The 27224-nt window shown below is 37.5% G+C and overlaps 1 protein-coding gene across 2 annotated transcripts in view; it reads left to right on the forward strand.

Annotated features, from left to right (window-relative positions):
- The window catches only part of nol4la (nucleolar protein 4-like a), a 40916-nt gene that overhangs the window by 5819 nt on the left and 7873 nt on the right, over nt 1-27224 (forward strand). Inside the window, exons 3-6 of one of the 2 annotated variants that reach the window (XM_060881502.1) lie at nt 12427-12582; nt 15692-15803; nt 16971-17080; nt 23367-23520. In XM_060881502.1, coding sequence (XP_060737485.1) covers nt 12427-12582; nt 15692-15803; nt 16971-17080; nt 23367-23520 — 532 coding nt within the window. The remainder of the gene's footprint in view (nt 1-12426; nt 12583-15691; nt 15804-16970; nt 17081-23366; nt 23521-27224) is intronic. The other variant, XM_060881504.1, reaches the window with a different exon arrangement.

Raw genomic sequence — 27224 nt, forward strand, 5'->3', positions numbered from 1 at the left:
AACACATATGCACACCCCCAATCCCTCTCTTTTAATACATCTGTATACTGTTCATCATACTCTTTGCATCCATGATGGTAATGAATAACTGCCAATGTTATTCATATTTAATGGTAGACTGCAGCATACATTCAAAGAAAAGCCATACATACCTTTGCAATGCTTCCATTCTAATATGCAAATTGTCCACAGCATTGTTCAACATGAGGGAGTTACAGATGAGAAGAGTGCACTCACGCTTTCTGCTATCACCACTCTTAACACTAAATCACCCATCCACTTACTCATGCTACCTTTCATCCACCTCTCTGCTGCCCCTTTGCAACAGACTAAATACAGGAAAGGCATAAGGTAGCGATGCTGCCTCAAAGTTTGAAGGGTCTCCAGTTTAATCCTAAGCTTGGGTTCATAAACAATATTTATTTTCCTACCTGTCTAAACCCCAACAAGTATATTGATCATTTTTGTGCACTCTTCAATTGAATCAATTGATGTACACAATTCAGCTAGAGTTTGTTGTGTTTCACCTGTTCTCAATAGTCCCATAGGTTTTCTATGTAATTGAGTTTGGACGATTTGAGTTTGGACGCCACAGTGTTTCATCGAACATGTCACATTGCCTTGTGCACCCTACAGGACAAGTTTTGTGTTCCTCTCGGCCATGAAGGCAACCTAAATATTCAAATCTAGCCATTCAAATCTAACAATTAACTGGAATTCCAGCTTTCTACTAAACTGCGCTCATCTAGGTGCACAAAATATTATCAGTTCCTTTCTACTGTTTTTGTTTTGCAGTCTGATCTGATCAGAAAAAAAGATGTGTTTAGAAATGTTATCTGATCAGCGATCTTTTTGTGATTAGATCTCTCACAGGTGTAAATGCAAACTGAACAGTGTGTTCATGTCTGGCTGGCATTAGTGAGAACACACCTGCGCACAGGATCAGTAGTAAAGTTATTCCAGAAAAACCTAGTAAAGAGGCATGAGAAGAAGTTTATTCATTTTGCACTGCAGCAATATAAATTATGTTTATTTACACATAGTAAAGGAGAAATGACAAAGATCATATTTCAGGATTTCTCTTATGGTACCTGCTCCTGCATCTACAATAACAACAACAACAACAACAACAATAATAATAATAATAATAATAATAATAATAATAATATAGACAAAAAGATTAAGATTAAACTGACTTTAAAAATGAATATTTTGAATGGTTGTTGAGTTTAGGGTCCACCTTTCGAGTACTGCTGTCAAAATAAAAAAAATAAATTGAATTTTGCTTCATTGATACTGCCCTGTACTCTTCTTTTGTTTGTATAGTTATCTTTTTTCAGTATTGTAGTACTGCACACACATATTGCAAGTTTGCTTTTATGTTTTATGGAACATTTTAATGTACGATTGTGATCAACCCACATTCTTTGTTAAATAATTATTTAACTGTTATGTAGGTGTGATGTCACAAAGCACATGCTGATTAAAATCTAAAGCATCCATGAAGTTAAACACCTTCCTGCATACTGTACCTGTTACCAAATTCAGGTGAGAAACATAGATAGCAGTTTGTTCTCAAAGTCCATGAGGTAATTCAGTTTAGTCCTATTTAAATAGCACGTTTTAACAATACACTTTGTTACAAAGCTGCTGTAATACAGATATATAAAGTATTAAATCAAATATGAAATGTATACCTAATGAGCAAACAAGAGGCAATGGTGGCAAAGAAAAGAAGATGTCAAGAGCAAGACACCTTGAGAGGAACCAGAATCAGATGTGATCATTGGGGGATGATATTAAACAGAGTGTTAGTTAACTAATGTTTCTCATACACTGATGGGTTCAACTTTGAAGAGCAGTTTGAACAGATGGTTAGTAGGAATAGCATTGTGAAGCCAGAGAGCAATGTCTGCCTGCAGCGCATAGGGTGCAGACAGCTAGAGAACATTACTTGCATCTCTCACAATTTTTTCTTTTATTATCTTGTACATACATACATACAGAACATACATACAGTATGTGCAAACTCCTTAACATATGTATTGGAACAGCAAGGCCACTTCTTTTGTTTTTGCTACTGACTGAAGATATTTGGGTCTAACATCAGAATCTAGATTAGAATTGCAGCTTTTCTTTCCTGATATTTACATCAAGATGTGTTAGAATGTGACACCCTCAGTTTGCCTTCTGATTGCATCTGATTCTTACTGCTGGTGAGTAGTTGGTATGGCCTCTATATTTCCGATGTCAGTAGTCTTCTATGAACAGTTGATTGTGATATCTTTTCTTCTGTTGATTTTAGGTTTTCATCACAGCTTTCATAATGTTTCTGTCATCAACTGCTCTTTTTTCCATGGCTCACCTGTTCTATGTCTGATTGTTAGTGCATCTTTCTTTTTCAGGGCATTCCAAATTGTTGCACTGTTTATGCCCACTGCTTGTGTAATGCCTCTGACTGATGTTCTCTCATAGACAGCTCTTAGGGCTTTGTGTTGGATCATCCTTAAAACCAAGGATTCAGACAAAGAGTAGACATTCAGAGCTATTAATTGTTTAAACACTCAGTCTAATTGGACAGCAACTGTCTCTGTCACTATTATTAGCACTTCTGTTAAAAAAGGAAGTTCATTATAAGTGTATAATCTTATTTGGTGTGTATATTTACAATGTGGAAGCGTGTGTGTAAATGTTAAAAAGCTATGATCATCAATCATTTGCATTAAAGCTAGCAGTTTTGCATGTTGCTTTTTCAGCAGTAGGTCTGTCTAAAGATTAGACCCCATTGACAACCGCCACATATTATGTCTTGCTATTTTTTCAAGCAAGATAGTGAGTGTTCTGTCAAGTAATTTTTTTACTGTAATTTTCTGTATTTGTACAAATCTTGTCTGTCTGTCTACCTTTATCATGTAAATGTGTTCTTTCATTATAAATAATGCAACAATTATCTCATTAGCAGCTCCCAAATATTGATTCAGCAAACTGTTTGTTTTGGAAGGTCAGTGCAATGTTAGTGTCCTGTCCTGTAATGCTGGATTCTTAGAAAGAACATACTGTACAGCAACTTGTTTAACAAGAGTAGTGTAAGCACCTGTTGCAGCAGCGCATATCTTAGTTCAAGTTGACAGAGTTTGTGGACAGATATTCCAAAGCTTATGTAATTATCTGTTTTGAGTTAAGAGAACATGGAAGATGCATCATCATATAGATTTGTATTTTAAACATTGGAATTTACCAAAAATGTAGGCATTTTTTACTATCCAAGTGAGGACCATCATTGACATTTACTGTATGCATTAAACCAGTTAAGTAATGCTATGTATCTAAATAAATTTAACCTTAAACTTTTGTAGTAACTTAATGGAAACATTTAGGCTCTTTTAGTTTTTATGGAGTTTTTTTTTTGTTTGTCTGTTTTTCGTTTTAATTCTTTATTCTTTGTGAGAGTAACATATTTCTATACTTGTGGTGGACTTGTTACACACACACACACACACACGCACACACACACACACAGCTTGATTGACCCACTTCACTCTCATCTTTCGTAAGTGAGGAGCATTCTGCTAGAGAAGATGGTTGGAGTAGTAGGTGCTCTTGGATAAGCTCTCTTCTTTTTTCTTATCTTCTCCTCTCCTCTCTTCTCCTCTCCTCTCCTCTCCTCTCCTCTCCTCTCCTCCCCTCCCCTCGATTTGTACCATCTGAAGCAGCAGGGCAGAGCGAGTGTTCATTCAGTGTGTATACTTCCAGAATGGAAAAGGAAGCTGTGTTGATGTGGGTGGAAGAATAAGAGAATGTGCCATCCAAGGTGCATGTCTGTCCTTGAATACGGCCAATTTATTTTTTGTGTGTGTCTGTGTGTGTGTGTATTCATTTTTTTTTTACATGAAGATGCCATATTGCATTTTGCTTTTCCATGAACTGACTCACAAGTATGTGTGTTTTTGAATATTTATTAATGACTATACCTTAAGACTCCTTTTCTGTGTTTTCTGTGCAATGCTGGATACATTTCTGTCTTTAAGTCCTGTATGTGTGTGTGTGTGTGTGTGTGTGTGTGAGAGAGAGAGAGAGAGAGAGAGAGAGAGAGGTACTGTGAGAGGGTCGCTGATCTGGTTTTCCTCCCTTCAGCACCCTATCTCTGTTGCCATGGAGAGACAGTTCTTGTCTCCCATAGGAGGAGAAATTAACACCATTTTTAACTGGCTCCAGGGCCTCCCCCCTGCCAGAGAGAGAAGGCGCTCTGCTCCACATACACAACCCCACACACACATATACACGCACACCAAACATGCACACACACCAAGGTGCACCTATACCGATTATCAAACATACAGTCCCACTTCGAATTGCTAGCTTGTGGTTGGTCATGCTGAGCAGATCAGTCTGTGTGTGTTTATGTGCAAGACAAAGACAAAGAGGAAATTAAAAAAACCTTCTCCATGTCCTCTCTATTCTGGGAGCGTGCTGCAGTGGGACAAAAGAGTGTCTCACTCCCTTGCTACCCTTCCTACCCCCATGGATCTCTCTCTCCCATCTCTCCATCTCTCCCTCATCGTCCTCTGTGTATAATTAGCCTCTGCAGTCTCTCATTAGCGTTGTGGGCCTGTCTGTTTCTCTGATTGTCCGTTCCCCCTGCTATTATTCCATGACACCAAGGCCACAATGCTAACATCCCAGCATGTGCTGTTAACATTACAAAGTCGGAGACAGATTGGCAAAAAAAATCTTGCAAAAATTGGGGAAAAAAATCTATGATTAATCAAAATACATGTTCATATGTTCATGAATGTAAGGGATATTCTGGTGATAGTTAAAGTTACAGCTAAGAGAAGCTTACTTTCATTTATACATTGGCGTGTACTTTATAAACTGGCCATAGGCAATATTTGTTTCTGCTTGGTTTTCATTTGTTTATTACTTCTAACTGCTAAAACAGTGCTGGTGTAAAATGTGTGTAAATCAGTACTAACTTTAACAATGTTCTGTAATGAAAGTTTGGGCTATACAATTCCAAAGAAAAAATATGGAGTGTAATTTAATATATTCATTTGTTTAGCAAGCACTCTCGTAGGAATGGGTGGCAGATAAATGTTAGCATGAGTTAGATGATATGCTTTAAGATGTGTATGAAGAAGACTAAAATCATTTTGAATGTTATTTTATAAATTAAAATACTAGTAAGCAAATCATATACATAGAGTGTATACATATACATAGAGTGGTACTGAGTGTCGCCACCTCACAGCTCCAGGGTTCAATGCTGTTTGTGTTGAGCTTTACCTGCTCTTCTGGTTTTTACCTCCCACCTTCCACAAACAGTCCGGTAAGTGGATTTGCTGCTCTAAATTTCCCGTAGGTGTGAATGAGTTCATAAATGTGTGTGTGACTGGCATCCCATCTAGAGTTTATTCCTGCTTTGCACCTGACTTGACTATCGATCCACCTGACCAGCATAAAGCAGTTACTGAAGATGAATGAATTAATTCATAATCGTAGGTGGTGATGGTATACAGTTTATATAAAAATACACACCCATGTTAACAGCAGACTTTTGTGATGTACTAAGTAAAACCAAGATAAATCTGAACTTTTCTCAACCTTTAGTGTGGTATAACTTCTAACAGCTATATTTACAACTAAAACAACTAGAAGTTGCATATATATTCACACCCCTTAACTAATCCTTTGTTAAAACACCTTTGCTTGTAAGATAGCACTCAGTCATTTCATTCCTCTTTTGCATAAATGCTCTTGCTCTATCATATCGCGAGATCCCTGTTCAAGCCATTCCACAGGATGTCAAGAGCATTTTTTTATGATATGATTTTGGTCTTTGCTCTGACTGGGCTGCTCCAAAATACTGATCATCTTTTTCTGAAGCCATTGCTTTGTTGACTTTGGATTGTGCTTTGGGTCTTTCTGGAAGACCTGCAGGATTTGTGCCAAAACAGATAATAGGCACCATCATTGACTAGAGCCCCAGTCCCAGCTGAAGTCAAACCCCAAAACATGTTGCTGCCACCACCACCTTAAATAAGAATCCCATGGTGAATCATGCAGTAAATTAGATGTCTTTTTTGTGCCAAAGATATCTTTTAGAATTGTGCCCAAAAGATGCCACTTTGGTCTCATCAGACCATTTATCTACATGGTTTTCGGAAATTGTATATATGCTTTGGTAAAAATTTTGTTTGTTGTAATAAGAGACTTTTGCCAGCTTTGTGAAGAATACGAGAGATTGTTGTTACTTGGAGGGAGTAAATAACAGTTTCTTGACCTGACTTGACTTGACTTGACTTAACTTGACTTGTTTGATCAGTACTTGCCATTGGTATTCCTGAAGCTCTTGGTGCTTCATTACATAAGGGTGTGCACACTTGCACACCCTTATGTAAAAAACATTCCAAACAAAAACAATAGATGACATTTAAGATGGAAAAGATCTGATATGATTTAATTTTTTACAACTCAAAAACCTTGATTGACAAAAAAAACCAATATTGACAGAGGTGTGTAGATTTATTATTTCCACTATAAGCAAGTCAACTAACATGATAACAATATCAGACCACTCTGTTTGTGCTGTTATTCCACTTTTGGTTAATCTGTTATCACTTCAGAACGCTATCTATTTTATTATCTCTTAAATATTACAAGACAATATACGTAGTAAATATTACAATACAGTACAGTAAACCCTGTAAAATTAGAGCTTATTTCTGTGGTTAACTACAATGAAGCTAATATGTGTTTTATATATTTATAAGTGAGGAATGCAAATCTACATCCAACAGCATGTCCATTGTGATTAAAAGCTTAATTGCCCCTTAAGATGAGTGTTACAGTAAGATAATAATGACAGTAGAGAACAAAGCAATAGTTGGGGCGGAAAGTGAGCACGAGTTTTGCTGTGTTAATGATAATCTTCACTAGATGAAACGTAGACAGTAATATGGGGCATGGGAAATATGTCACTTATGAGTGGAGTAGAGGGCCCTGCGAGTTTGTGATATCAACAGTATTTAAACATTTTACTCAAGCATAGAGAAAGAAGGAGAGAAAGGCAGAGAGGAGAGTAATAATAAAAGAGAGCTATAGAGAGATGTGGAAATGGGAGGGACAATAGAGACAGTGAGTGAGAGAGACAGAGGCGTAATGTGGATTTAATGAAGGGGCTTTATGAACTAACAAGGAAAGGGAGGAGGAGGAAGACCCGAGGATAGCGGAGGAGAGGAAAAGAAAAAAAAAAAAAAACAGTTTACATTCATCTTTCCCTGCCTCTCACTTTCTCCACTCCCTACTGTGGACAGGAGGGCTTTTCAATTTTGTGCCATTTCCTTGCTGATGGGCTGAATAGAGAAGATTGGACTTTAAGAGGTGACCTGTTGCTATATTTGCCATGAGCTAATCAGAATGCAGCGTTGAATTCAGTCCCACTCGCCAACACATCTGCTTCACACGTCGTAACCCAGCACCTTCTTCAAACATACATTACATACCTGTCAGCTCCCTCTCTGATTCATTCCCAGCTGCTTCAACCAAGTGCCTGCGGTTAGATGTTGAATGTTATGACTCACACAAGAAAACAAATTGAATTACTGATGTCTTGACATATAATGATTCATGTTTTGGGTATTACTTTTTGAAGTTAATAAAAAAGACTGCAAAGTACATTGTGACTGCAGCTGGTATTAATATATGGGTCATATGGTGTTTTCATCCCTGGCAAATCTTATACTGTTGCAGTAATTAATGCAGAATTTCTATTTTGTTAATAGGTGAAATGAATAAATGGCAACCACTGTGTGCAAATGTTACAGCTTTGGAGGATTTAACAAAAACCTAAACAAAGTTAAAGAGTAGTCAAGTGCACTTCTAGGTATAAATATTTGTTTATGATTATTCTAGGGCAGCTCACTTCAGCATTTTTCAGATTGGTAAACATGACATACTTGTCTACACAAAGGAAAGCATGGATAAAGATATAATGGAAGTCTATGAGCATTTGTTTGGCCAATCAATAGATGTTTCAAATACCCAACTATTGGACTGTGGAGTCAAACCATAACCATTAAAATCTAACCATAAAGAGAGAGAGATTGTCTTATTAAAGCAACACAACCATGTACGAAACACATAACCATGACTTCTGCCCATCAGAAAAGCAGTTACATCTCTGAAAGAACAAATGCTACAGATTTAGAGCTTCATTTACGCATACCCTTAATGGAGGTTTTTATTAAAGAAAAATTGACAGAATGACAGAAGTAAACAACTCTTAAACTTCCATTATAGAAATGCTTAGTAAATAGGTTTTCAGTTCTTTTCTTAATACAAAGAATGCTTATAATGATAATTATTAGCTTATTGCCCTTTTATTAACCGTTAAATTTGTTTAGTAGGTGGCTGAAGCTCATTTTTCTTTATTAATGCCTGGATGGTTATATGATTTAATATGATGTATGTTTTCCGAACATTTTTGCATAAGGATTCTGTTACTGTCAGGACAGTTACTGGAGCTGAGTAATGTTCCCTTTTGGGATGTTTTGTGGATTTCATGTTCTCTCAGCATGAAATGTTTTGCACATTTTGCCTTAAATATTAGCCAGGCAGTTTCCAGTGATGGGGTGTGATTGGGTACATTATATTTTAGGAGGGACCAAATGTCCCCACAAGGATAGGAATGTCTGACAGACATTTGGCTACTCAAGGAAAAGTACTTTAAAATAAATGCATACAGCAGTACAGCAGGTTGTATTTTAAAAATGAAGAGACCTAATTGGTTTGCTTTGGTTACAGAAGTTAAGTTTAGGGTTAGATTTAGGTGTTGTATTAATTAAATATTACAGTGGAAGGTCTTCACAAGGATAGTAAGTTAAACGTGAGTGTGTGTATGTGTTTGTGTGTGATTGTGTGTGTGTGTGTGAGTGTGTGTGTGCGAATGTGTGTGCGTGTGTGTCTGTGTGCATGTGTGTACGTGGGTGTGCGTCTGTGTGTGTTTGTGTGTGATTGTGTGTGTGTGAGTGTGTGTGTGCGAGTGTGTGTGTGTGCGTGTGTGTGTTTGTGTGTGATTGTGTGACCCAGCTGCTTCCTCACTGTGGCCCCTGTCCCTATTACCTCTGTGTGTAGGACTGTTCAGTAAGTCAGTGCACTGTGTGTGTGTACATGTGTGAGACTGCCAGAGGGGGGTGGGGGGTCGGAGGCGGCCGCTTGCCCAATCAGCTCCACCAGTATCCTAGCAACAGAGCTGTTTGGAGCAGGACAGGGAGAATGAGAGAGAGAGAGAGAAATGTAGAAAAAAGAATATGATGTATAGAGAGCAGAATAGGGGATAGAAGGGATGAATAATATGGCACATCTGGAGAAAGCAGGGTTTAAAAGTAGAGTGGTGGGAAGAAGAATGAGTGGAGTCAAAAGTGTGTGTGTGTGAGAGAGAGAGAGAGAGAGAGAGAGAGAGAGAGAGAGAGAAAGGAAGAAGAAAGAAGGCTTTAGCATGAAAATGCTGATTTTTGCTGCTGACATTTCATGGGGCTTCTTTAAAATGACGTGATAATGATGAAACCACACTCACTGGCCCACTAAAACAGCTGCTTTGCCTGTTAGACACAGATACATGCTTAGACATTTACACATGTAACATATGCCTCTATACTGCACTTTACTGATTCAAACATTCATACGCACATGCAACAATATAACATAGAAATAATAACCTTTGGGTCTACTCACAGTGTGTAGATCATTTCTGGTGATAGTGCCTGTTCAGCTAGACCATATCTCTGCTTGTGCTCATAGCGATATTATTATAAACTACAGGATACTCTGGGACACATTCTGCAGCCATGGGTTTTTTACCATGCTAGTGAAAATGACAGCACTCATATGTATTCACGGCACTGAAAAATAATGCTGTTTTTTTTTTAAGAGGGAGGTAATATTTATGTAGGAGGATGAAAACACTTTTGAATTGTGGATTCTGTTGTTTACGTATTGTTTAGCTTTCAAAAAATTAAATTAAATTAAATTAATTATCTTTTGTATTAACAATGGACATTGTCTCAAAGCGGCTCAACAGAAGTATAAAAAACATAAAGAAAAAATTTTAAACTTTAAAATTAGTTACTATTTATCTCTACAGTTTATCCCATTTATCTAAAATATATACTATGGTTTGAAATACTGCACCAAAGCATGAGCCTTTTAGCATGAGAACCTTTAGAAATTCTTGCGCAGAAATCTGCACATTATTTTGCATTGGTTTAGACTGTGCATGTTTGTGTAGTGTGCCTTAGTTCAAGATCTGTTTAGTATTGGTTGTGTCACATCTGAACTTAAGTTGTCAACCTCCCTGGCCTAGTTTCATCTCTCACACTCTGATAGACTTTCACTATCATAGTGATGTGTTCTTAGATTGAAGATTGAGGAAACAGGTGTGTGTACTGTATGTATGTTTGTGTGTGAGTGTGAGTGTGTGTGTGTGTGTGTGTGTGTTTAGGCAGCCAGAATGAAGGAATTAAGTTGAGATGGGGATGTTTGTAGGACAGAGGGAGTCAAAGCTTAGGGCTGAAATACACACACACACACACTCACACACACACACACACGCGCCTTGCCTGTAGCTAAAGCTATGGTTTTCTTCTCAAAGGAACAGAAGTCTGCATCACATCATGTCCTAGAGGGGTTATTTCTGAAACAGTTTCTTGTAGCTGAGAGGGAGAGTGAGAGAAGGGGGGGTGGATGAATGAAGGAGGGAGGGACAGGATGAGCACACGAGAGTGAAAGAAAGCAAACGAGCACTAAACCAGGACGGGACCCCATAAACCAACGACATATGTACATCATATTTTTTTTCCTGCTGTGCTGAACTACATTAAAGCCATGTGCAGTCACACATACTTTCACTGATAAGAACATAATAAAGGCGTTAATTATTATTCAGAGTAAAAGAACATGCACAGGAGAACGACTAGAGAAGGCCGGATTAAAGTGAACCCACTCTGCGCACTGGTTTTAGTTGCCATAGGAACGTCCATTACCTGGCACTTGGGAGAGAGGAGCAAGAGCGAGAAAGAGGGAAGAGTTACTGGGACAGATACAGATGGAGATGGATAGAGATGAACAAGCAAAGAAGGGAAGAAAATATGTGTTAGAGGGGATACAGAAGGATGAGAGCTAGAACGAAGAAAGAAAGAAAGAAAGAAAGAAAGAAAGAAAGAAAGAAAGAAAGAAAGAAAGAAAGAAAAATATTCGTTCTTTTATACCAGATAATCAAATGCACCTGCTGCAAGTCTCTCGAAAAAAGTAGTGTAACTGGTATCTTTCCTCCAAGTAAGCATCTAACATTCTCCCATCAAATGTTGAAATAATCTATTTCTTGTATGTCACTGTTGAAAGGACAGCACACAAATTATGTAAAAGCACAGAACAAGCAGATGTGGGTCAAAATGTCAGTTATTTGATGCCTTAAAGTAAACACACAGCAGTGAATTAGAAAAAACGTGTCAGGGAAACAAAGGATGAAAACAAAGAAAACGCAAAGGAGCAAGCAGGTGACAACGGGGCCCGTGTGGGACGGAGGTGCCGTGCGCTTGTTGTAGCAATCAGAGTTTCAACAGACATCACATGACCCACTGCCCCACACACCTGCCTGAAAGAGTGCCAACAGTTGCCATAGCAACGGGGTCAGGGGGAGAGAAAGCAGGTATTTAAAGGGGGAATATGGCAGGAGGTGGGGCAGGGGGTGAGTGTGACACACAACCATGTTATTTTTAAAATGCAATCGGAAAAGCATTCATAAACACACTCCTCTGCCTCTCACGCTTTGTCTCTCTCTGAGTGGATTGCATAGTTCAGCATCCTCTCTTCTCCAGGCCTTTGTGTTTGGTTTGACAGGGATTCAGTGACGCAGCATTTAGTTGTTCTTATTTCAGGTTAATGTCTGATTTAGGGTCTGTTGTGATTGTGATTGAGGCCATAAAGAAATCCAAAGTCATATTAGCATTTCTGCATAGAGGTTAATATCTGTGCACTAAAAGTTCTGACACAAGCTATCACCTTATATTGTTCCATTTATCAAAATCTGCTGCTCCCAGGGAGGATTTCCAAAGTAATGATATATATAAAGATGAAACCAGTTAAATTATACAGAACAGTATCTCAAACTTGTTTAAATGGTTTTGGTTGTATCTGCTAACAATTTTCTGCTATATGATATATGATAAATGCACAATATTTACATAGTAAGAGTTCTCATGCAGTCTAGCACTTAAAATATTGCCTCCTATTGAAATTGCATTTGAATTTTGCAAGCGAATAAGTTGTCTGACTTATATATCAGATGTCAGGTTTAGCAGCATCAATATTCATTGTTCATAAAGACGCTAATGTTCTCATTTATTATCTGTCTTCATCTTTGACCAGCAGTGCTCTGATGGCGGACAGTCACAGGACAGTTCTCTGAAACGCGTCGCAGTCGTGGAGGATTTCTTTGACATCATCTATGCCATGCATGTGGAGATGGGCGCAGATCCAGGAAGGGCACCCAAACATGCTGGCCAGAAAAAGACCTACAAAGCGGTAAAGCAGAGCACCACAGTTTATAACACTTAATTACACTGAAGTACACAGGAAACACAAAGCCAGAGGCTGAAATAATAAATCTGCTCTAAATAATGCTCTAATGTCATTTATTTTGCCATATAGGTTAAAAATATAAAAAAGTAAAAAATTATGAAATATTATGAAATATTTTATTAAAATCTAATAGAAAAGAAGAATGTTAGTAATTTCAAGAACGTGACAGCACAATGTCTTGAAGCGCTTTGAAGCTTTTCATGTATGGTATTTATAGCTGAACCTGAAGGCAAATTTTGGTCTGTGTTTGGTGATTTAGAGACTTAGTTTTAGCTTCAGTATGACTTACAAACGAGAAAAAAAAACAATGCTGTCTAAATTTGATGATTAGAGAGAGCTGTGCAATTGTGTTAAATATGTCCTTTAACCAGTTCTCACATCATTATCATTTTAATCTTCAATAATATGGCTATGCATGTGTTCTATAATTAGTTTAAATCTATTAAATGACATTACTGCATTTGCATGGCTCATGCTGATTGGCTTAGATTTCAGTGAGTCTAATATTATCTTTTCAGTATCCCTTTACACCTAGTGCCACCTGCCCCCCCCCCCCCTTTCTCAAACACACACACACAACATATGAGATGTACTAAAAGGACAGTAGTGGAGAGATCATAGTTTAAATGTAAAAATGTAAATGTATTTACAGACTTGTGACAAATGGAAGGCAAGATATTCCCTTAATTGATGCTTTGATAATGGTGATAGTGTGTGCTGACCAGTTTTTTTTTATTTAATTGTATTTATTTTATAAAAAAAATTATTATAGATTTTTTACACATCAAACTGTTCGTTGAGAACTTATGCTGTGTGAGTGGGGGTGAGGTTATCCTGGAAGAGACCATCTACATCATGATAGACGGGTTGCATCATAGAATAAATGGTCAGTCAGAAACCTTGTATTGATTTGCTGTGCCACTTCCCTCTAAAGGAACCAGAAAACCCCAGCATATCAGAACCCCTTAATGAAGGGTCAAGCACTCAGGACTCTATTGTTCTCTTGGTGCACAACACACATGGGCTCACCCTCTTGAAAAGAAGGTGAAGGATGACTCATCTGACCACATCTCTGTAGAGCAATTGTTGTATTGTTTTTGCACTACTTAAATTTTATGTGCATTCATCTTTGTAATTAAGATGTATGCACCTCAACTCTGCTGTAATATTCCTCTGTATCTAGTTGCAGACAGACTAAAGTAGCTGTAGAAAGAATATATATACATAACAGTAGTGTGGAACAGTGCAAAAATGTGTGACAAATGCAGCACAATACAGTAAACAAGTACCCTGATTAATACTCTCTAAAAACTAAACATAACAGAAACATAATGAGGAGGAACTGATTTCTATAACTGTGGAAAACTGACCAAACTGAAAACCATATGTAGCAGATTATAAATGTAGCAGCACAAAGAGCAAATAAACACAGCATATGGAGTACAGTTGGGAAAATGACACTATGAATTGAGGATTGGTTTTTCATTGCTACTTCAGTTAAATGGAGAAATGCCAAAAAATATACCCATGAAAATCTTCAGTAATCTCTGAGCTATAATCTCACAGTGTGTGAAAGCAGGTGTCAGGTTTCTGTCCCCATCAAGCTCTTTGCTAATCACCTAATTAAAACTATTAGCCACCTGATAGGCTTGTTTTTGACATTTGGCACTCCAAGTCCCACAGAGACCCGCTCAACTGTCCATCACCAACAATATCCACTATCTTATTGCCCCTAACGTCTGTTGATTGGCTGTGACTTTTAAAATGAGGTGTGACTGGGTGAGATGCTCTGTGATTGGTATGATTTGCTGTGGTCGGACAGGCTTTGATTGGCTATAATCAGCCGTGACTGATGCTGATAGGTTGTTTACCACAACTCCACCTCTGGCCAGAGATGGTAAAAAAAACTATCCATTTTGGAAAGACTTGCTTTAATATAATTATTTTTTAGACAGTGTGCATGTCTGAATTTAAAATGATTTAAATTTGCAGTCTTGGGTGAAATTAGATATGATTTGGTTTAATTTAAAGATGAAGATTTTCATCTGAAGCCTGATAGGATGACATATGTAAGGAAATATGGGGTCAGTGCAGACAGACAGGAATCAACACTTCTGCTTTAATCCTTGTCCCTTTGACCCACTGTCTTGTCTGTGAACTATGCCCTCTTGTGGTGATATTATTAGGTAGCTGTGGAAATTTGTCTTTTTAGATAGGCTGTATAAACTAATCATCTATCAGTGTACAGAATCTAGGATGTAAGGCTGTCTGTTTAAGTAATAGATTTTCGCAGAATATGTGATATGCTTGTTCTGTGTGTGAGGGATCATATCATATCATCATATCATATCATATATGCTTTACACCGATTGGAGAAAAGAAATTTTTTATCATGTGTCTCAAAACCAAGGTGAGGAATGCACTGAAAGAGAGAAAGAGAGAAAGAGAGCGAGAGAGAGTGAGAGAGAGAGAGAGAGAGAGAGAGAGTTGGGTACTTGGGGCTCATCTCTTTTCCACATCCACTACCCTGGAGAGAACTGCTGTCAGGTCTTATAGCACGGCTGTCCCTGTGACTCCAACACAGCGACACTGGGAAGGGAGGGCTGTCTTGGGCTGTGGCATTCTGAGAAGTGCATGTGTTTGTTCCCTGGGTGGCCTTTTCCCTCTGCACAGCCTGAGGCAGGATCAGGGGAACCAGGCGTCCCTGATGAGCCTCCTGCTCCTACTCTCTTTCTCTCCCCCTCTCTAGCTCTGTGTATGTGCATGAAGGTCGCACGCAAAACAGCTGCAGCAGGAAAGGGACAGAAACGGGATGTGTTAAAAAGGTCAGGCATAGAATAGCATAGGATAATCGGTTCTATGGTGACAAGGGATACAAATGTTAAGACAATAAAATAAATAAAATCAAATCAAATATTAAAATCAAATATTACAGCTGTCTTTGCCCTTCAGATTATATTGACAGCAATCCCCACAAAGATGCCTCTAATCCCCTCCATCCTCTCATCCCGTCTCCTTAACCCCCATTTCTCTCTCCTTCTGTGGTTGCCAGATTGCAGAGACATACGCTTTCCTTCCCCGCGAGGCTGTGACCCGCTTCCTGATGAGCTGTGGGGAATGCCAGAAGAGGATGCACATCAACCCCAGCACAGCAGAGTTTAAAGGTTAGATTCTTCATTTTCACTGCTGAGCAAAAAAGTCTGATTTTGATTATTAAAATAGGAAGATTTAATCTTCAAAAGAAGTTTTAATCTCCCTCCCTGGTAGAATTCCTGGGCAACTGTGTTTTTGTTATAAGCTTTATTATGCTATGATTAACCCATTAAACTAATAGACATGTCAGAGGTTCATTACTCTTTTCACTATTACTGTGGTTCATGAATAAGGGATTAAATAATGGTAACAGATCTATCCCATACATGGCATTGCAGACAATAATTACAATTAAATACAAGTAAAACTTGGTGCATTTTGTAATGATTAAATTTTACTAATTAAATGTATTTATAATTCAAGAATAAACTAAACTAAACTTCTTTTAAATATACAGGACTATGATTACGTCTTAGTAATCAGCAGTCAGTGACTTTTTGTCAAGGCATGACCTGTCCAAATGATTACATGATGTATACAGATTACACGTATGATATATTGTTGTATTACCATGACATGGCTGTCTGCTGTTAGTCATTAGTAAATTAGTAAACTTTCAGGCTTAATTTGTAAATGAACTAATTTTGCAGTTGAAATGGATTAGTTCTGAGTTTTATCCTTTACAGCAAATATTAGATGAGGATGTTTAAATGAAGAAGCATCTGTTCCGTCACATTCTTCCTGCATTTCACAGACGTTAGACAGGTTTGTGTTATGTCTGTTTGACAGTGTAAACAGACCCTCTAGAGTCAACAGGCCTTTGTGAAACAAAGACAACTCAGTGGTTTTTGTGTTTGAACAAAGACCCAAGATATTTTCAGTATTTCTGTACTGCTGGTTCTCAACATCTCCCTCCAGTGGACAGACTGGGGACTGTTTAGAAAGCAACTCAAGGTCTGCTCAACTAGTCCACCTGTGGATATTTGCTAAAAGGATGCATTGTATACAGTGTATAGGAATAGGCCAAGTAATGTGTATATAATGTTATTTGTAGCCACCTTTCTTCTCTCATAATATATAGTTTTATTATATAATGTTAACTTGTGACTCCTTTATGATGTCTCCTGCCACCTTGCCACTCAGCTACCCAATATGGGAACATGTGCAAGTGAGTTTTTATTTTTATTTATATAATGCAGTTAATGCTGAAGAAACTAAAGCTGATTTCACCCCAACAGAAAATGACCGACCCACCTCACTGGTCCCAGACCTCATCGACTACAACATGCCCCTTACTGCCACCTACCTGAAACAGATGAAACTCCAGTGCATGAATACCAACGAACAGGTAAGCGCACACACACACACACACACACACACACACACACACACACACACACACGATTTTTAGTCTATCCATTTTTACTACTTTTGTGTGAGCAGATATCAAATAGCTTTCCACTGATTTGAACAGATAAGACATTTACTGATCTCTGCCTTTGTATTGTATTCATATCATAGCCTATGAGATTATTGCTAATTGAACCCTTACTTCATTTTACTTTACTTCTATTACACATGGCACAATGATTTGCATAAATTACTATATATCTTCTTACATGGGGGCAGCATAAAAAGCCCTATAGATGTAGGCTACAAAATACATGTAAAAAACCATACAGTTCTGTACATTGTACGACAGGAGCACTGCTGTTGGGCCATAATTTGCAGGATGTGGTTGTCAAGGTAAACCTCCATAGCTTTGGTTGCCTCAGCAACAGTATATACCTGGGTGCCTGGAATAGCACATCATGGGTTACTAATATACCTCTCTGTGCAGTTTATACATGAATTAAACCAAAAAGCCATGTTTTACAGTTTGTAACAAGCAGTTACCGCAGAGCCCAGCCTAGAGACATACTTCATAAATTGTTATAAAATATAACTTAGTGTTTTCCATAATGCCTTGTATAACATAAGTTTGAACATGCCTAGTAAAATAATTAGATTTGTTTAGATTCATCATGTGTAATCTGGCTGCTTAGAATAGTTACAGTTCTATTACATTATTTTAACACCAGAGAGCAGTGTTCATCTATTGTGGATAGAGCAAATGCTATACAAAAGGATGTATTGTTAATCAGCAAACATTTCCACAAGTTCTAATTATGTTTCATCATTAATATGCCTTATTGATTGTGAACAAAAATACTACATATAACATGCATTGTTCTCTGAGTCATTAAAGTGTATTGTAACAGTTAGAATCAGAATTAGAATCAGGTTTATTGGCCAAGTGTGTTGACACACACAAGGAATTTGGTTCCAGCTGTTTGTGACTCTCAGTACATTGAGCTTGGACTATACAAGACAAGACAAAACAGGCTATACAAGACAATACAGATGACGTGAGACAATATAGACAGTATGAATATTAAATAGGAATACAGAATATATATATATATAGTGTGAGAGTGCATGGTAGTGCAAATAACAGTATTGTGCAATATTATGCTTTTGTACAATATACAGCATCGGTAGTGTGTGTAACATACGGATGATGTGATGACTGACGGTTCTGATAATGCAGTACTTATAGATATGAAGCAGGGAATATAATTATGGTAAGCTGTTAATCAGGGTGATAAGGGGCCTGGGGAAAGAAACTGTTCCTGTGTCTTGCAGTTTTAGTAAACAAAGCTCTGTAGCGCCTGCCAGAAGGGAAGAGCTGAAAGAGGTTGTGTCCAGGGTGTAAAGGGTCAGTCATGATTTTTCCTGCCCGGTTTTGGGTTCTTGTATGGTGCAAGTCCTGGGGAGTGTTCAGGGGCTACCAATTATTTTTTCTGCTGTTTTTACTGTGTGTTGCAGTCTGTTACATTATGTAGTTAAAAACTCTCTTCTGACACAATTATTCTGCCTTTTCCGTGTAAACCTTTATTAGTCTAATACTTCCAGTCTTACATTCCTGATACCTACATAACCATCCTATGGTGTAGACTACACCATTCTTTTATGAAAGAATTACTCTGCATGAATTATTCTGCAACTACACCGTGTAGTTGCAGAATAATTCATGCAGAGTAATTCTTTCATAATATGCTTAGGGATATATACCTGTATAATAAGCTGAGACAGGGGAAGCTCCATGAAAAACTGCTGAATTCGCTTCAGAGTGTAATTAAAACAAAAAGATTGGAGTGGATGCGCAGGAAAGTGGGAAAGCTCACAGATGTCAATCACTGTAGATCAGGCTGCCCTGTCAATGTGACGGGGCGTGGCGTACCAGTGAGTGCTGACTCCGCCCCCTCAATGTGAGTCAGAATGGCACAGCATACATACACCGGCACTGGGAGAGAAAACACACGAAGACACACGGGTTAAAAACCTTCTTACTGGCTCCGTAGGAGAATTCAAGCGAAACATATTGGAGCTATTAAAGAAAGGTAGGCGATAAATGGATTTATACACTTCATTAATTATGAAGAACTACATGGTTAGCCCTTGTAGTGAACCACATGCTAACCTTTTTGACAGCTCGAAGTTGATATACCTATGTCTTTGACCTTACATAGCAAAAGGAGCTTTACAGAACTAAAAAAAAATCCCCGTGAACACACTAGATATTTTATTACAATTATTAACAGCATGTACTTTGGATAAATGTTTGTCTTATCTTGAAAAACTTGCTGCATTGGAGCAATGTTTACATTTTAAATCACATGGCAGGACCTTTTCTCTCCTGAGTGAGGACTTCATATTATTATTATTATCATCCTTAATATTATTATTATTATCCTTAATATTATTATTATTCTCATCCTTAATATTATTATTAATATTATCATTTATTTACATCTTATTTCTATTTATGTATATATTTTTATTTATTTATTTTATTTTTTCTGTACAGTTGGGTATAAATCTTTTCTGTATTCTCTACTGCAGTGGAATGAAATGTTTTTTTTTTTGTTGTTTTTTTTCTTTCACCCTCCTTTATCTGGACTTGGACTAGAAATGATCAATATATATTCAGAGCAGTTTAAAGTAATGTTTTTTTTTGACAGAGAGAGACAGGGGATCTAATATTATTCCTGCTTTCCCATCACTGCAGATATCCGTATGGCTGCACTGCTGTTAAAACCTGACCGTGTGTAATACAGTTACCATCAGGAGAGCAGGTTGTGCACTACTCTGGGATATTGATACATGCTATTTGCATTAAATCAATAGACTTGTGAGTGCCTGTATATGAGAAAAAAAATAGAACTACATATATTTTATATATTAGGGATGCACCCTCCCACATCTCCCACCGTTTTATATTTGTAACTACATCTAGCTACACCAAAACCTACGTCAAAACTCAATAGTGGACCAATATCACTATACTATAACAGAGCTGACTTTCTGCAAGCCTCGGTTGCCAAGTTATGTGAAACCGCAGAGGTGTGATAGCATAATTCTTTAAGACAATCAGCATCCTGTGTTCACAGGCCAGATCTTTGTTGTTGTTTTTTTTTAGGTAAATTTATATGCTTTTACAAAATGTCACAAAATTTTTTTTTTTTTTTTTTTTTTTTTTCAGAACAAAACTTCAATCCAGCATTTCTGTTCTGAAGACTTGAATATTAATGATCCAACCATAAATATAAAATGTTATTAACCTAAAGATAGATAGATAGATAGATAGATAGATAGATAGATAGATAGATAGATAATTTATAAATACCAGAATGAAATTTCTAGGGAAAAGTAGACTTACTTATTAGGACCAAATCACAGCAGCAGCTGCTTAAAATCTTTTGTTTTAATGCTCCTACCAGCATGCTGGAATGACTGGACTGTCTTTTCTGCTCTCCAACTCTCACATCCTTGATCCTTGTATGTCTCACATCATCCCCCATCCCATGAGGCCAGAAGCATCTGGACAGCAGCCCTCAGTGCTAAATCCTCTCTCAACTCATTACATTAACATTTAGCAGAAGGTTTCTTCTTCCCCTCAAAATCTTTTAAGGCTTTATCATTTCACCCCTTGTTCAGCATCTTCATGGCTGTTCCGGATTCTTTCTTCTCTTCTAACATTTTAATTCAGTTCAGATCAATTTAAATTGGTTCCATTGGAATGGCCATCGCTCAAGTTACAGTACTACCATTGGAGAAATCTGCATCTTTTTGAAAAGTAGAAAATGATGTATAGGCTTCTAGACTTCGAATGGAGCACTATGTCTCACTATGTCTCACTATGTAATTTGAGTGCAAACATGTAAGAGGCACAGGAAAGTAACAATATGCTTACGTCTGAAGCACTTCTGTGTACCATTGCTCAGCACAGCTTTGTCTCAAAGCTTTAATATCGCAACATAATTTTACAGCATGCGACATGGCTCAACCAAACAACTCTTAGACATGAAATTGAATGCAGACAATTTTTAGCTTATATGGCAAGTTGCACTTTTAGAAAAGATAAATATTACTGTATTGGCTTCAGAATGAAGAAGAGAGGTAATGCAACACTTCCTTCCTTGAATTCCATAACTGTGAGTTTGAATGAAATAAATTCACTGCTTGCAGACCTAAAAAATTGGTGTAGATAACAGCTGGTAACACACAGAGAGGCAAGATTTAAATGTGCAAATTGATTGATGTCTCACTTTCTTTGTGTCATGTATCACCTAGTCATTGACAAATCATGTCCCATGTAGACATGCCTGAAATCATTGAGCTGACAGTCATGTTTGAGAAATCACCATGTGGCAACTTTTTGTTGCGTTAAGAGTTTTCAGGAGGCATCTCCAAGCAGTGGGGAGCCAGGCCAGTCAGCTTTTTCTTAAGTGCTTTGTCGCATTACATTAGTGCTTTTGTGAGGTATCTCACTAGGGCAGTTTGGAGGGTGTGTGTGGTAAGCATAGGCACAAAGGCCAGTAAGAACGCATCCATCCGTCTCGCTGTATTTTTACTCCCCCACATACCTCCATATTTAATGCACACCCATACGACCTCTTTCTGCAGCTCCACTTCACATTTGCCTGTTTCTATGGGAATTGATAAACAGTGAGCCAGAGTGGCATATATAGTAAAGGGTGGGTATGAGACTTATAGATTCATATTGAATTTGAAATTGGCATCCCCATCATCTCTAGACTGTGTTTGAGAGGGTATAATATTGTCTGGAGTAGTTTAGGGGGGTTTGGGGTTTGGTCTCCATAGAGAGACTGCCAGTGGTCTTTTGATTGTGGGTATTGGTGGGGGGGTTGTATTAGATGTTCACTGCACACAGGAAAGCTGATATGTTGGTATATCGTGTGCCTGTAGTGGGACTTAGGGAATGTTTAAATTTATGGGTATGTGAGTGTGTGAGATTCGGGATGCGTATGGAGGAAGGCACATGCATGTGATAGAAAGTTGGGGGCTGGTGAATGTTAGCAGTGGTGGTTGGAAGGCCATCCACTGTAGCAAGTATACATAACGCATATATAAGATATATATTGCATAAAGGTTAATATGTTTTCATTGGAGGAGTTTTCCTTTCCGAGGGATTCTAATATTCACACTGAATAAGTTGATTTAAAGGTTTATGAACCATACTGGTAAAGGGAGGACCAAGAGTAAAATCCAAATGCTAATATTAGCATTGCCAGATGGCAGAGCTTGTGTGAAGCTCCGGAAGTATCTTTGAACCAAAATAATCGTTATTTGTCCCTTTTAATATCACAGCCGTCCATCAGAGGAAGAGAGAGAAAGAGAGAGAGCTGTCTTCACATGTCTTCATCACATGTGCTGCACGCACAGACACACACTTTTGCCTTATTGTTATTTTGAGGACCTTTCATTGATATAATTATCGGTGCGGTGAATGTTTTAAAATAAATTTGATTTTTGTAATAAAGCAGTGTTTTTTTTTTGGTTGGGATCAGTTAAATGTCCTCACAAGGTCAAAACTGGCAGATAATCTATCCTTGGGAGAACTTTTGGCCCCCACATCTATTCTTGGGAGAACGTGCCCAAACATACACATGGTATAATAGTCATGGCAAGTGAGTTATTTTCTTTTTTTTTGTTCCAAAGTTTAAAAACCTATTCCCTCCCCATACCTTGGCACTCGTCCAGTCCACTCGTCACCATGTCATGATAACACGAGCATCTTTGGGGAAAGTTAAAAATAGCACTTCTCAGAGTCACTCATTATTTAGGGAGCTATTCTCACTTTTCATACCCAGTGTGGCGGGAGTGGAAGCACATCTTAATGAAAATATTCAGTAGTAACTTTGGAAGACTACCAAATTGCCATTTGTATGGATTGGCATATATATTTAATCAATTGATTTATTTTTTATAGTCCTAATTCCTAATAACAAGAGAGAGAAATTTGTAACTGTTATATACATTATCTGTATATCTCTGCAGTATTAAAGTAGAACTGAATTACAGCCTATTGAAGGCAAACTTGTATAAATCATACCTGTAGCTTTAAGGTAGCTTTTGCACATGAGGTTTTTATTTGTGGGTGTTTTTTAAGCAGTCTGTTTTTTCTTGTCTTTTCCTTGTGCACCTTTTCCTTTCCCTCTCTTTCTCCTTCCATATGCCTGCCTCCTCTATCACCTCTGTGCCTTTCTCCATCTGTTCCACCCTGTTAGGATGAGAGTTCGGTGAGCAGTGAAGACCTGGATATGACTGAGCCAGCATGGGGCTCTACTGAGCGAGCTCCAGCAGCAGCGCCCAGCAGCACTCCTGAGCCACGACCAGAGAGGAAGGCCACACCCCCACAACCCAGCATCAAAGAGGAGGAAGGTTGGACAATGCTCTCCATCAAGATTTATCTCATTTTCTCTTTCTATTCAATAGGGACAGCTAGGTTTGACTGCGAATGAATGACTGTGGAAGAAAAGTCATCTTAGACAACTAGAGACACATTTTAGCTAATTCAACCCATTCTCAAAGAAGAAAAAACATTTTGAAAAGGCAAATTAGTGTAGCAAACATTCAAATGCTCACATTCTACACAATGCTCATCTCCATCACTATGCTTTTTGAATAACATGGATGTGTAAGAAATAATTTTCTTTCTGAAACACAAATATATAAACGAGTATATAAACGTTTAAAAGGAAGAAATGTAATGAAATGTATACTACCAACTATACTGGCTATGTCTCATTCAATAAAATCTATTAGGAAATCCGACTCCACTGATACAGGTATGAACAGATTAATTAAAATGCTATGAATTTGTTTAATACAATAACAATTTAGATTATATTAATATGGTATGATATAATCTTGACTAAGTAATATAATTGGATAAAATTGCGTTGCCAGACTTTTGGATCTTACTGTATGAATTGTTAAAAGTCAGGTAAGTGCTTTGTGAAGATCATTTTTGATGGATAGTCCATTACAGCCTATTTTCAGTGCTTTGCTCTTACACTTGTCAATTATATACGGAATGGGTACCTTTTAAAATGGATGCCAGAGTTATCTTGAACCATTAAGAGAAGTTTGAAGGCTTTCAGAAGCTTCTTGCCATACCACTTAGTCTAGTTTGGACTTGCTGTTTAAAGTTATGATGCCGTCTGCTTCAGGCTCACTGATGATTTCAACAAAGTATGAAATTCATTTATTATTATTATTATTATTATTATTATTATTATTATTATTATTGGAAATCTCAATGTCCACAACAATACGGGAAACCCCTTTTGCCTTTTTCCATGAATACTATAACTACAGCATTCTATCCCCCTATTTCACTCTGTCTCTTGTGGCTACATTCTGTTCTGTGCTTGGTCTGATTGCACCAGAGAGGAGGGTTTTCTAAAATGGCCGCTTGGGGAGGGGCTGTTGGGTCACTCAGAGCCAGGCCGGGGAAAGGAGGAGCAGCTTGGAGCTGCTGATTTTGTGGGTTAATCCTGTGTAACCATGGATGGAGAAAGAGAAGGAAGAGCATCACATAGGTCTCAGGCTGTCTTGCTACTGACAGAGAGCTGTGGAGCCTTCAAGGGGAATTATCTTAAAGAGAGATGAGTGTTAGGAAGAATGGTCAGGGGTCAGCACCAGGTCAGTAGATTACCCTCATCTACCATAATTGGGGCCTATTTTCTCTCTGTATCCTGTCAGTCTTAAAGGTCACTAATACCTGCCCACATACTCACATAGCAATCCAACAACTGGTATTGCAGTAATGCTCTGCAATTTATATTTGTATGATGTTTTATTGGTTTGTCTTAGTAAATCAGTAATTTATATATATATATATATATATATATATATATATATATATATATATATATATATGCTGTATATTCAGATACATAAGTAGTCTCCTTTTTTGCTACACCATAAACCACAATTTTATAAAAAAATCTTTTAGATTTGTAAAAGATTACAAGATTACATATTCGTTCGCATTTCAGTAGTATTCCTCCTATTTCTATAACTTCCTATGCTCCTTCCGTCTCCTCCTACACATGCTATTAAGTGTGTGCTTTTATGCCACTGTGTAAATTAACAAAACAACAAGGTCAGTGAATACAGGTGACTAAGTGCTTCAGACCACTGAATAAAATTCTGTTCACATGTTAACAAAGACATTTAATGTTCATAGGTCAGGCTCCTAATTTATATAAAGGTGCACTCATTCACTATTGTCTCAGTGTCTCCTATCTCATGTTTTATTATCAACCTGGACAAGGTTATGAAGATAATGTTCTGAATTCATCTAGAGATTAAATTTTAATTAAGATAATTTTCTTTTGAATTCCTTTTAGTGGACATTGATGTAAAAGTTTGTAGGGGAAAAAATGTACAGTGGATTATGAATTGTTAGTTATAAATGAAAACCATTCAATCCTCACCATCATGGAGCACCTATTAATAGGACATACTCTTTATGAGATTTCCTGCTATTTAGTTAAGTGTGGAGGTTTAATATTGGTCTTGCTGATTTCTTTAGCTACTAGAACTGACTTAATTGACTGTAAAAGTTTGTAAAATAGCTCTGTTTAAACTTATTTAACCAAAGATATTGTTTTCTTGTCAGTAATGGGGACAAGGTAGTCAACACTTTGAATGGTCACTAGACATTTGAATTTTAGACAGATTAAGATCCTGATCATCACTTATTCCTTTTGATCAACTCTTAAACTTTCTACCACAGAGCAGAGCATTGTATATTTAGAAACAGAGTAGGTATAAACCCTTAAGAAAACAAGACCCTTTAAACCAACAATTATGTTGTAATGGATAGGTAAAATGCAAACTGATAAGACACTTAATTTACAGAAAGATGCACTCATTGATTGGATATGTACACATAGTGGCATATGCCTCAAACAAATGACAAATGCCTCAAAAATATTATGCAATAAAACAAAATATTCCTATAAGTATAAATCACTGAATTATAGGATTTACATGCCAGCTTATTGTTACTCTTGTGCAGCTTTGGATATGTTCAGATGACCGTAAACTCTCTTTACTGCTCCATTTTATCAACCCTAGTGAATACTGCTCTTTAGATGAGGTGGTACTGAATGAGTTTTTCTGTAATTGTCTATTGCTGGGCCTGACTACTTTCATGCATAGAATAACATTATGGCTCTTTTTATGTGCAATAAAGACAAAAATACATACTTTTCAAATAAAAAAACAAATGAGGAGTCACATGAATTTGACTAAATTGAATATTCAAATTAAACATTTCAAAGTATCTATACCAGAGAAAAAAAATAGTAGGACGATGGTCTTTTGATTATGCTGTATTATTTTGGCTGCAATAGTCTCTGGAGTGTGTGCATGCAAAGAGAAGGACACTGATGTTGCTGTCTCCTGAGGGAGTTCATGTTGGGTGGGGGAGTGAGTGTTGGCTTGCCAAAGCCACCTTTCTGAAAGCAGAGGGAGGAGGAAAAACATGTAGCCAGGGGGTAATTTTGAATAGGGGAAGCTTTTACTAAACAACTTGTTTTACTACAAGTTGTGAAATGTGATTTGTTTTTTTAAAACCGTTAAAGGACCATGTGCATGGTTGGTGTGCATTGTCTTTTTGATAATAACACTATACATGGAAAGAGCTCCAATTCCTTTCCTCCATTGCCTTTTTTTCTTAATAAAGGGAGATATGTGGGTGCTTTTACCGTCCTCGTCCTTCCCCCATCCACTTTTCTGTGCATCAGCTTGGTCTTCCCCCATCTGCTGAAAGCTCCAGATCCCCCCCCCCCCTCCGTAATCTAACCCTGAACTGACTCTCTCTGTACATACATACTCACTGACCTAGACACACTATCCACACACACATAGGTATAGTTGCAAATATCAAAAGCTCTCAAAGCACATGCTTAGACATGTCTTGCTAATCAATGTAGAACATCCTAAAGGAATTGAAATCATTGATAGATTTGATCAAAACTTAAACATGGTTAGAGGAATACACTTTTTTATTATATTATTTGTCGGCCAATTTTTTCTTTTGTTTTATTAGTAAGGTTAGCTAGTTTGTA

This window comes from Tachysurus vachellii, chromosome 11, assembly GCF_030014155.1.
Source record: "Tachysurus vachellii isolate PV-2020 chromosome 11, HZAU_Pvac_v1, whole genome shotgun sequence".
NCBI classification, from domain to species: Eukaryota; Metazoa; Chordata; class Actinopteri; order Siluriformes; family Bagridae; genus Tachysurus; species Tachysurus vachellii.